The 11,472-nt window shown below is 39.7% G+C and overlaps 1 protein-coding gene across 3 annotated transcripts; it reads left to right on the plus strand.

Annotated features, from left to right (window-relative positions):
• Positions 1 to 2,136: 2,136 nt before the first annotated feature.
• On the plus strand, positions 2,137 to 11,252 carry LOC144628605 (protein SSUH2 homolog). 3 transcript variants are annotated; one of them, XM_078486732.1, is made up of 16 exons: positions 2,160 to 2,243; positions 2,330 to 2,387; positions 3,092 to 3,160; positions 3,294 to 3,345; positions 3,376 to 3,437; positions 4,177 to 4,320; positions 5,530 to 5,605; positions 6,089 to 6,218; positions 6,676 to 6,736; positions 7,167 to 7,291; positions 7,971 to 8,033; positions 8,506 to 8,597; positions 9,244 to 9,336; positions 9,486 to 9,591; positions 10,046 to 10,150; positions 10,783 to 11,252. In XM_078486732.1, the coding sequence occupies exons 2-16, from the start codon at positions 2,375 to 2,377 to the stop codon at positions 10,927 to 10,929; spliced, it is 1,338 nt and encodes a 445-aa protein (XP_078342858.1). In that variant the 5' UTR covers positions 2,160 to 2,243; positions 2,330 to 2,374; the 3' UTR covers positions 10,930 to 11,252. The 3 variants fall into 3 exon arrangements, with proteins under 3 accessions (XP_078342857.1, XP_078342858.1, XP_078342855.1); XM_078486729.1 differs by having other exon boundaries at positions 3,294 to 3,437; XM_078486731.1 differs by lacking the exon at positions 2,330 to 2,387 and having other exon boundaries at positions 2,137 to 2,290; positions 3,294 to 3,437.
• The last annotated feature ends 220 nt before the right edge of the window (positions 11,253 to 11,472 follow it).

Consider the following 11,472-nt stretch of genomic DNA (forward strand, 5'->3'; position numbering starts at 1 on the left):
CACTAAGCGATGTCGGAAAATTTTGTTCAATAAGTGGTTTTATTATCTAGGTGATGCTATTGTATTCAGACTGGTGTAAAGACTGAAAGGCTTTACGCGGAGATCGCGCTGGTGTTTTAAGTTTTAGGTGAATGAGTTTCACATAAAGAAACATAGCTATAGGTTTTTCTTCTCTTAATATAGATTAAAGTAATGCTCAGTTAATAGGATTGCTAACTCATTTTAAAGTGAGAGAGTGTAGAGTGTACGTATTCAATTAAGGTCTTGAGTTTTCAAATTTCATTATTGTGAATAGAGGTCGTGTAGATGACGTAGGGGAAGGGGTTGGGGGGAGTAGTAATTAGATTGTTGTGTATAATTTTAACTATAGTTGACTAAATTGATGGTAAATTTAAAGTTGAATTTAAAAGTTGACTACTCAAGAGTTAGTCCTTTGCCCGAGCGAGCTGATTTAAGAAGTTTGATGCAAATTACGAAAACGAATTTGAAACATAGATCGCCGTTAGTGTGCTACTCCGGTTGAGGGAAGTTCTGAAAAGATCTTTTCCCACGGCTCTGAAGATGACTTCCGCTCAGCTTGTCGAATAGTCAGCCACCAACAACAGTTCTTCTCAGAACTACTCTCACCCGGACGATCACACTATACGAACTACAAATGCCCTTGAGCTCAAGCCATATGTTGTGTTAAAGCATATAGGTGCAAGTTCAGTTTTTAGACTCACAAACGACACCTCTTGGGGGGGCGTAACGAGTCTGTTTTAATCAATTCTGATTTTTTTAACTTTATGTTAACGTCAGGTAATGTAAAAACTCCCTTCAAACGTGAGAATGTCACGCTAAAACCGACATCGTATCTGCACGCGCATCAGGAAATAAAAATTTTCCTAGACTGCATCAAATTCTTAAAATAAAAATGTTACTTAGTTCCTCTCTGAATTTCTTAGTTGATCGCTGCGCGCCAACTGAACACCATTTTCTTAACAAAAATACCCATGTACCTCATTGGTCGGGTAGCAGCTCTTGTAAGGTCTCACATGAATGGCTCGGAGAACAATAGAACAAACAACATGAACAATGCGCCTAGCCTCCAACACAGTAGCAAATCCACAATGAAGGACCATTAGAAAAACAAGCCTATGAGAGCTGGGCAACACTCTGTTGTACCTCTTGCGAGTTTTAGAATGTGGTTCAGCGGACGATTAGCTTGACAGTTATGCCCTTCTCCGTTATTCTCAGCTCACACAAGTTAAACGTTCAATTCGGACGATCATAAATGGCCATCTCCAACGCGGTACGTTTCACCCAGCTCGACCAATTCAGCTAAGTTATCCTTCAGCCTCGGGACTAGTTATGCTCTCACTTAGACAAGCTATAAGTGAGTTATCACCCAGCTCAACAAGTTACCTTTCGAGCCACCCGGCCCTGTTCGGACAACATATCGTCCGACTCGGAAAAATTGTCGCCCAGCTTATAACTTAGGAAAGTTATCGCCCTGTGCAGCAAAAAAACAAACAGGAAAACATCAAGGAGAAAGGTACAATATTTTGATGTGGAGGATCGCTGACAGATGAAAGGGAAACCTGGGACGATTCAAGGGGAGACGTAAGGAAGCTTAAGTAAAGAGAATATTGTGGTTGGAGGGTAAACTAACCCAATTGTATCAAGGGTAAAACTGACCCACAACATAATCATGGAATTTGGAGGTAGGTGAGAGGGATATAAAGGGAATGAAAATAATCATAAGGGGATAAAAGTACAGATATTTCCATGCGAGACATGTTTTTTTTTTCCTTTCTTTTGACAAACAAAGAATCGACAAAGAAACGATCGATAGCCACGTGTACACATTGCGGACCTATCAGATCAAACAAGCGCAGGAACGTTGCGTGACGTCCCCGGCTGGGTTTGACACGTACGCCTCCTTCCAATCCCCCCTCCATCCCCTCCCTTTCTCTTCGACGTGAGCTAACCTACGGATCGGAAAGTACCCAATATTGAAATGATGTTATTTATGTTCTTATCTCATGGCACAGATAGCATTTTTTTTCGCTACAACTCCGGAAATCCCTTATCGACCATTTCTGCTCGCGTCGGATTGGACTACCTACCGTCCCTCCCATGGTGTCATTTTGCTTGCCAACTGCAGACAAAATATCGATTTTCTTCCGGCAGCTTGTAGTTCAAACAGATCGGTGTCGTTTCGGGTGCGTTTGGCGCGCTGTAGATTCTGAGTTCTGAGAAAGGTAATTCAAAGAAAGTATACTTTACAGACCTTCGTTCGCTAACTAAGGTAAGGTGACATGTAATTAATACTTTGTTTTTTGTGTAGAAAAATAGAATTGGATCGCCTTTGTGCTAGCTAGCCTCAGCTGAAATGACTGATTACGGTAAGCTTTTTATGCAGTGGCTACCTTCTTTTGCACGCTGATCATCAAACGAAACTACATTTAGACTCGGTGATTTTATTATGTATTTTATTGAAAGGTAAAATTAGTAAGGCTTGAATAGTCTGTCGAGCTTGTGGCGGAAAATTTGCTTGCGTGCAAGATTGTCTTACAAGAATATGATCCACTCGCAAAGTACATGATGGCTTCCATTTCATGATAAACAAGAGTGACGCAAGGAAGCTTCTACGTTACAGAAACGACTAAAATTTGACCATAACTTTAAAACACTTAAATAAGCTTTTTTAGTTTCAAACGTTCTTTAGTATAAAAGAACAAAAGTAATTTTGCAGCTCAGAGACTAAGTGAAACACGTGCGAAACCGGAAAAAATTATTAAATCGATTAAAAATGGTCTGAAAAATTAGCAAGGCGGAAAGAACCAGAATTTCTAAATAATATATAATAAAAGCTTTGCTCTAAGGAAAAAAATGTGAAAGCTTAAATTATTAATAGGCTACCCAACAGCATCAATTGCCCCCCCCCCCCCACCAAAGAAAAACAACTTTTCAGCCTATCAAATCAATAAATATTTAATTAAAATAATATTAACCAACAAGTAACTGTACTGCACACATTGCAAAAAACGTATTTTGCTTCATGAAAGTAAAACTCTGACTTCTTATGTCATGAAAATTAAAATCCTAGGCACCATGAGTCAAGCACCTTATCCGCCTGCTGGATATGCCTACGGACCTGGACAAGGATATCAATCAGGTAAATAATGCTATTAATTTCCAGTGAATAATTATGTAAGGCTGACACTCAGTGGTCAGATTGTACATTTCCATTGTTTTTTTGTACATAATGTATTACTGAGGTTAGTTACGTAAAATTATTTTTTTCGCAGGTCAACCTCAGGTTGGTTTTGCTCCTCAACAAGGCTATGGACCCCCACCCCCTCAGCAACAGGGCTATGGACCCCCACCCCATCAGCAGCATGGCCATGGTCCCCCACCCCCTCAGCATGGGGGTTTCAATTTGGCCATCAGTGGTAAGCAGAACTTAATGTTCTATTAATGATTAACAGACTGTAAACATTATCAGCCTAAGGAGTTTCATATTTGTATATAAAATATTAAATAAATATGCATAGAGATTGAGACAGCTAAGTGGTAAGAGATCACGGTGTTGGGTTGACTTCTTGGGTAAAGCTCTTTTTGCTATAAATTATTATTAATGTGTGGGGATAGTATTATGTGGAGACACAGTGGCCTAAATGACTATGAACTCCGGATCCAGTGATCCGGGTTTAAGCCCTGGCCAGGGTCATTGTGTTGTGTTCTTAGGCAAGACACTTTACTCTCTCATAATACCTTTCTCCACCCAGGTGTATAAATGGGTACTAGGAACTATGCTGGGGGTAACCCTGCGATGGACTGGCAGTTCATCCAGGGGGAGTAGAAATAGCCGTAGTAATGTTTAATGCTACAGAAACTGGGATAAACTCCAGCATATATTGGCCACTTGGTTCAATCCAGACTTTACCATTTTTTTATTATTACAGTCAACTCTTGCCTTGCGGACACCCCGCTATTACAGACACTCGCTATTACAGAAAAAAAAACCGAGATCCCCGGCGAATGAGGTTTGACTGATAATGACGCCCGCTAATACTGTCTCTCACTATAACAGACAGTCAATGATGCCCCGAGCATGTCCACTATAAGGAGAGTTGACTGTATGATATTAGTTAAATCAATGAGTTTATGAACCATTTTGTTTTACTATAGGGAGAGTTGACCGACCCACATACTCAGGGTCAGACGTGCCGCCACAGGATGTGTTTGATAATCAGTTTGCCAAGGCTCCTGTTCCCTCTGCACCCCCGCCTGATATGTTTGCACACTACTCTGGATATGAAAATACACAGTATGGTAAGAAGCAATGTTTATTCTATCAGCCTAAAGTGATAAGCATTATTATGAAGGGTGTTAAAAGAATTTTTTTCCTTTTGGTCACCTGTTTTAACAAGTACTAGAATTGTTAGAGTTTTTGTCTCCTGATATAAGAATTCCAACTCGATCGGAATCAGTGGACGAAGAGCCACCCTGTGGAAGCGCCACTGCAAATTCCCATTTTAATAATTATTATTATTTTATTTGTTATTAAAAAGAACCTTGTTTCTGAGGCAAGGTGCCCCTTAAGTATGTTAGCCCTTAGCCTCTGGGGTGGGTTCAGAGCTGTGCTCTAGCAGAGCCTGGGTGCCACAGGTGACCCACTTTTGTCTTTGGCCAAATTGTACAACTTTGCTATAATAAAAGCTTTTAAGAGCTGGGTATCCAAGATTTCTTAATAAGAGCCTTCGGCACCCTGCAATTTTTCTTTGAGCACAGCTTTGCAGTTGGTATACCCTAAATGATATAATAATTGCCCGGGGCATCTATTAAATTTTTGGTGTCCAAGAGAGGGCATTAAATAGATATTATGAGGTGTTTATTTGAGAGAGGTGTTTGATGTCCAAGTCAAACAAGAAACTAATTAAAATTTACTGTGTGATTTTACTTTATGAGGCGTTTCCTTGGTTTTTCAGGCGAATCTTGGTGGGGCATCTATTAGACAGGGCGTTTATTAGAGGGGGGCGTCTATTACAAACTTAACACCTCTGTCAGCAGAGGCGTCTATAAGATACAAGGCATTTGTTTGAGAGTAGGCATTTATTAGATCATTTATGGTATGTTTGAGAACTCGTGCAGGCTGGAGTGTTGTTGGGCAAGACACTTAACATTCATATAGTACCTTTCTTTAATCTGGAGTACTAATTGGCACTGCATGACCAACTGCTAGCCAGCAGCCTGCCAAACATTCTGGGCATGGGGTAACCTGCAATCTAGATGAGTTAGCTATATCATTCTATCCAGAATAAGTACAGAGTACCTTCATGATACAGAAACCAGGAAAAAGCCTGGCCCAGTGATGTAGAGCAGATTTATTTTCAAAAATTATCATAGTCACATATTGATAAAAATTTCAAGATTGATAACTGGTGCAGCAGCAAATTGGGGATGAAAGGGTGATTAAGTGCAAGTATCAGACGAATGGACATTGTTCATTAAAAATGTCCTTAATGATCCAATTTTTTGCAGGCAGTTCATTTGTCCCTCCTCCACCCCCATATGTGCCTCCACCTAACTCACAGATGCCAGAACAGCACTTCCAACAGTGAGTTTTTTTAATATGTTTGTTACTTTAAGCAATGCTACTAGATTCAGTCATAGTAGCTTGGAAATACTGTAAGATGTTTCTCTTTGAAAGCATGATGGCCATTACTCCAGGGAGATATTCAAGGGGGGAAATTCTTTTAATTAATAATGAAGCTGTGCAGAGATCTTTGAAGTACCTCTCTGTAGTAATAGGTACTTCACTGCCTGGACACACCAGAATAAAAATTATATTTGACTGCATTTCTTAATTCTGTTCCCTTTGGGTAGTGGATGAATATGATTTAGGCTTACAAAGGGTGGGGAGAGGCGGGGGGGAGGGGGTGATTTGTCCCTTTATTCTGTCCAGGCAATGCCTTGTTCCATAGGTCTGCAATGTGTGCAAAAGGCGTCAGCTACATATTACCCTGTATGCTTTGCATTCCTATGTTGGTAGGTGGCATCAAAATTTTAATTAAAGCTAAAAATGCTTTTGATGATTTAGGTCCACAGCAATAACAGAAGACCAGGCTCGTGATGCAATGTTTCAGTTTGTGAGTGAACACTGTTGTTATGGAAAAGCCCCGGCACAAGAAATGGTCATTAAGGATGTTGTTCCTTCAAGTGCTTATCATGTAAGTCACAGAATAATTTAAAATTGAAATTATTATATTATTTTAGGAGTAACCTCCAGCACTCTGCCTGGCTGTACTTAATTTCTTCTTTAACAAAAGTGCAGTGTGCAAAGAAAGTCTTGTGCCATAGTCCAAGGCTGCTGGATTTTATTCATCACTTCCTTAATGCAAAAGATTCTGGACTTGTTAGTTGGCCAACGATAATGTCATTGAGAAAGGACTTCATTTAGGACTAGCAATCAAAGGCTTTCATTTATACCTGAGGGGCAATCTGGAAAATCTTTCTTCTGGCTTTGCAAGCTAAAGTGGCAGATCTCAACTCAGTGTGAATCATATTTCTCTAATAGCTTGGTAGAGTAACTTTTTCTAGCAGTCAGATATAAGATACTGAAATACTTGTACAGAGGTTTTTAAGTAAATATCTTGCTAAAAATTTGCTTTGTTATTTTTCTGGTAGTATTCTCTGACAAGTTTCTGTGAATCAAGAAAGACTGAGTGGAAGTATGAACCCTACAGAGGTACATGTACTGAACAGCCAAGTTAGGGTTTAGCAATGCTCTTTGAAGTTGCTTTACATTTTTTTGTCACCGAGATTAGAATAGCAATTTACAGGATTTACATAAGGCTGATTGCGGGCAAGCCAGTTTTCTTTGGAAACTGTTTAAAGTCATGCAAGTGAATGATAACTTTATTATTCATTAGTAGTCTAATCAGACATATTAATTTTGGTAGATTTTTGATGGAATACAAGTTAACACTTTGCAAACGTTTAAAAGTCAGCTGCCCAGAGACATCTCTGTTTCAATATAAGAAACCTGTCTCAGTCATAAATTATTTTCATTTTTTTTTTCTTTCTGTCTCTTTTTTATAATCAGATTTTCACACAGACACTTAATTAAAAAGAAAACTTGTTATAATTGTCTGTTGTTTTAATTTATGAATTTTCAGGTCAGCCAATTGACAGTCCAGTCAATGGTCCTGCTCCTCCTCCATGGACCATTCCTGCACAGCCCCCTCAGATGTTCTCTGACTCTCAGACCAAAATTGAAGTTCCTCACACAGCTAATATCAAGGTATGTGAGAATCCAAAACTTGAGTCCAGCTTGAGCATGAGATGACTAGGAGAAATAGCCTGGCAAGGCTTGAAACTGGACTAAGTGATGCACTTAAACCATTAATTAGGTCAACACACCTCTCAGAATTATGTGGAAGGCGCGGCGGCCTAATGGTTAGCGCACTCGACTCCGAGTCGACCCGCCTGGGTTTGAGCACTGGCCGGGGCGCTGCATTGCATTCTTGGGCAAAACACTTCACTCTTACAGTGCCTCTCTCCACACAGGTGTATAAATGGGTACTGGCAAATTTACTGCTGGGGGTAACCCTGTGATGGACTAGCATCCCATCCATGGGGAAAAGCAATACTTCCAGTGGCAGTCCAGATTCGAGCCCAGTCTGGGATCACTGTATTGTGTTCTTAGGCAAGACACTCTACTATCACAGTACTTTTTGCTGCCCTGCAGGCATAAAAATGGGTACTGGCAAATGTAATGCTGAGGGTAGCCTTGCGATGGACCAGCACCCCATCCAGAGAGGAGTAGAAATACTTTTAGTTGTTTATGCTTAGGAAATTGGATTATATAAGCTCCAGTCTGATGCGCCACCAGGCCTGGATGCAAACTTCTCCTACCTACCTGTATTTTGATTGTTATATTTTCTTAAAATCGTACACTGACTCTTGACTTTCTGTTTCAGCCGTGTCATGATTGTATGGCTGTGGGATACAAGCGTTGTTACAAGTGCTGTGGACGTGGAAGGGTAGGTTACTGCTTAACATCATTTAGCTTGATTCCTCTTTCCGAGAGTACAACCTAAAGGTCCCAAAACAGTTTGTAAAATCCAAAATTGTGTTGATTATTGGAGATATTATATCCATGACAGATGGGTTAATTTCTTCCATGCTGAAAGCCTCCTGTATAAAAAAAAAAAAAAAGCCGCTTGCATACTAGGTTTTCAAAAGTCCATGTAGATATCTTGTTTCTCCAGTAGATTTGATTCTGAGTACTTCTTTCACTCTCATCCCTGAGTTGTAAGCATGATGCTTATCTCACTTTCACAGTCCACAATCTGTGTATTTCTTGTCAGATATTTTTACTCTCATGTTGATTTTCTCTTTACTTAAACTCTTCAGTTCTTCTTTCTTGATTATGTCTGGCTGAAATACATGTAGGTTTACCTAAGGAACCTTTTTCAACCTTCATTTTCATTTGAACTATTTCTCTGTTTTTAGTTGCGATGTTCCAGGTGCCAGGGTTCTGGTCTTGTGGAAGGAATGGAACAAAGAGAACAGTGTACAAACTGTATGGGCAGGGGATGGAAAATGTAAGTCCCCAGTCCCTCTGTAAAAAATAGGTCCGTTGTGCGTACATAGGCGAAATTGGTTTGACATAATTAACAGGCAAAGCGAGAATACTATAGACACAAATGAGATATTACAGTTTTAAGAACCATCAGCGTGAAAAGTACTCCCCTTTGTCTAACATGACTTAATGCTCAAACAAAGAAGCGTGACAAGCTTATCACAAATGTGCAAAGTTCTACAGGGGTGTGGATGGGAGTGGGGTGGGAACAGAGGGGTCTGAACTTCCCGCTTCCTGTACTTGTTACTGCTGATTCGCGCCCTTTCCATAGTGGTCCCCACCACTTTGTGCTATTTCTATTGCAAAATGTTACAAAATGTTGCAAAATTTTTCTCAATTTCTCCCAGTTCCTGCCTCCTTAGGAATCCTGCTTCCTGTCCTCTCTTTTCCCACTTCCCATACCCATCCAGCCCCCTCATTCTCCCAGGCTCCCGCCCCTCTCCACAGTTCCAAATAAGTGACAATATGAGCAGTTGAACAATGAGTTATGCATGTGCAGTAAGCTTAATTTTAGTTTAAAATTTAATGACCTCTGCAGCCTTGTTTTTTTCTCACTGCTCAGTCTCAGTAAATCCAGCAATAACAATTGTTAACGCTTTTGTCAACAGGTGTGACATTTGTAATGGACATGGTCGCGTGAAATGTTGGACCTGTTTGGGACAAGCTCAGTTGAAAACCTTTATTGAGATGACTGTAAAATGGTAAGTGGGTGAACTCATACGCATCGCAGAAGTTTACAGAAGTTTTGATCACAATTCAAGTTGTTGGTAGATCTACTAGATGAATTAGAGTAAACCTGAATCAAAATTATTTTAGATTGAATTCGTTTCTTTTCCTTTTTGTTGTAAAGGGAGAATAATATTTCCAACCATGTTGTGGAGAGAACCGATCGTCTGCCTGCAGAGCTTATCGTTAAATCTGAAGGAACTGAGATATTCAGCCAGGAACTACCAAGGGTTTGTGTTCCATTGGAAGCCGGTAAAATAATACATAGTGGTTTAAGGGGAGAATTATCATTTGTTGCTTTGTTTTCATTTAGTTTAGCACTATTCTACCATTACCTCTGGCTCTTAGATTTTTTGCAATTTAGAAATGCCGTCATTTGAGTAGTTGATGTGGAAGGTTCCATAAACTTTAACGATTTTTTTCTTGTTGATTTTGAAGACTTTTTGTGAAGAAGAAGAAAGAGATGGGAGATTTAATAGTGAATGTAAAGTAAATTGGGAAAGATGAACACAATGAAATGTTCGAAATTGAGTTGTTATCAACCATATTGCTCTTATTATAGGGTGGCATATTTAATGAATTATATTTAGTACTTTTTTATTGTTCTATTAATATTTCTTCTAAACGTATCTCGTATTGCATAAAACTGACCTCCTCCCTTGAATTCTCTTGTTTGTTATCAAGGTATGGCCAATTACGAACTTTTTTGACCAGCAAGTGAATATGGGCTCCAAGAGGCTGGTAGACGAGCACAGTAACAAGTGGCCATCCAAACGTATTCTTCTGCAGGTAAATAACCTGTTATTTCCTGACACAGTTGAACTAAAAATAGAATAATATAACTTACAGAGCCTACCACATGACTGTGAAACTCAAAGAGTAGGCATGCAACGGGCAGCAGATACGCGAAAAACTATTTTGAATTTGAATCCTCCCCCCGCCACCTTAGTGCAAAATGAAGGTAATCCGGCGTTGTTTTAGTTTGACCAAGAATCACGGAAGTACTTGGTTGTGTTAGAGTCTGAAAGTAAAGCAAGACCTGTAGACACGCGACAGGTTTACAGGTTTTGTTTCATAACCATGGAAACCAGAAGAAGCTCTGGTCTAATATGCTCCTAGTCTTGTCTTGTCAGGCCCTCGTGATTCACTACCTCTCTGGCTTGCGTGCAGCGATCTGTTATTTCTTCGCGCGGAAAAGGGACATCTGTCAATGCTGTTTTCTAATCGTGTTCCGGTAGCTGACTGTTTCTGCGGAATGTGGGGACTGCACTCTGATTGGTTGGTTGACAGAAGGCATTGTTAGGGTCGCTCCGATTGGCTGTCATCTATTTTTTTTTTTTTGGGGGGGGGGGTGCTCTCTGGTGTGAAAAGAAACATTGCAATAATTAATCTGTTTTGTAACGCTTTCTCCTTCTCTTCAGCGACAACTATTGCGTGCAGTGCCCGTGTCTGAGGTTCATTACCAGTGGAAAGAGACGTCCAGTCGCTTCTGGGTCTATGGTCATGATCACAAAGTGTATGCCCCAGACTACCCTCAGAAGTGCTGTTGTGGATGCAACATCCTGTAGAGAGTTGCTTGATTAACGAGAAGCAAGCATATATACATAGAAGTGCAGTACATCTTAAGAACTAAGATACAAGATAGGTTTTTGTAAGTTGCTCGATGATCGAGCAGCAAACGTATATGTATTAAAATGAAGTACATCTTAAGAATTTAGATGCAAGATAGTTTTCGTAAGTTGCTCAATGAACGAGCAGCAAAAATATATGTATTGAAATAGAGTGATTTCAGTTAACCCGTGAAATAGTTATAACACTTTTAGATACTATTAGACACTAGTTCCATTGTTTTCGTTTGTTTCCGTTTAACTATTACGTACAAACTGGTTGAAAATTGAACGATTTATTCCATAAAAACGTAAACGCAACGTGTTCGACTACACGTATCTTTTTCAACATGTCATAAACTCATAACTAGGACTTAGTCCCCACTCGGTAAATACAAAACGCGCCTTGCACAAAATTAACATAACATTTCAGTTCGGAACACTGGTAAATATTGTTTCACGGGTTAAATGAAATTGAAATAAAGTATATCTTAAGATTTTAGA

This window comes from Oculina patagonica, chromosome 10 (assembly GCF_052425735.1).
Source record: "Oculina patagonica isolate OP01 chromosome 10, crgOcupat, whole genome shotgun sequence".
Classification (NCBI taxonomy): Eukaryota; Metazoa; Cnidaria; class Anthozoa; order Scleractinia; family Oculinidae; genus Oculina; species Oculina patagonica.

Coding starts and splice junctions, on each gene's coding strand:
- LOC144628605 (XM_078486729.1), top strand. Junction 6,219..6,675: donor TTCCTTCAAGTGCTTATCAT/GTAAGTCACAGA, acceptor TTTTTCTGGTAG/TATTCTCTGACAAGTTTCTG. Junction 9,337..9,485: donor ATTGAGATGACTGTAAAATG/GTAAGTGGGTGA, acceptor TTTGTTGTAAAG/GGAGAATAATATTTCCAACC.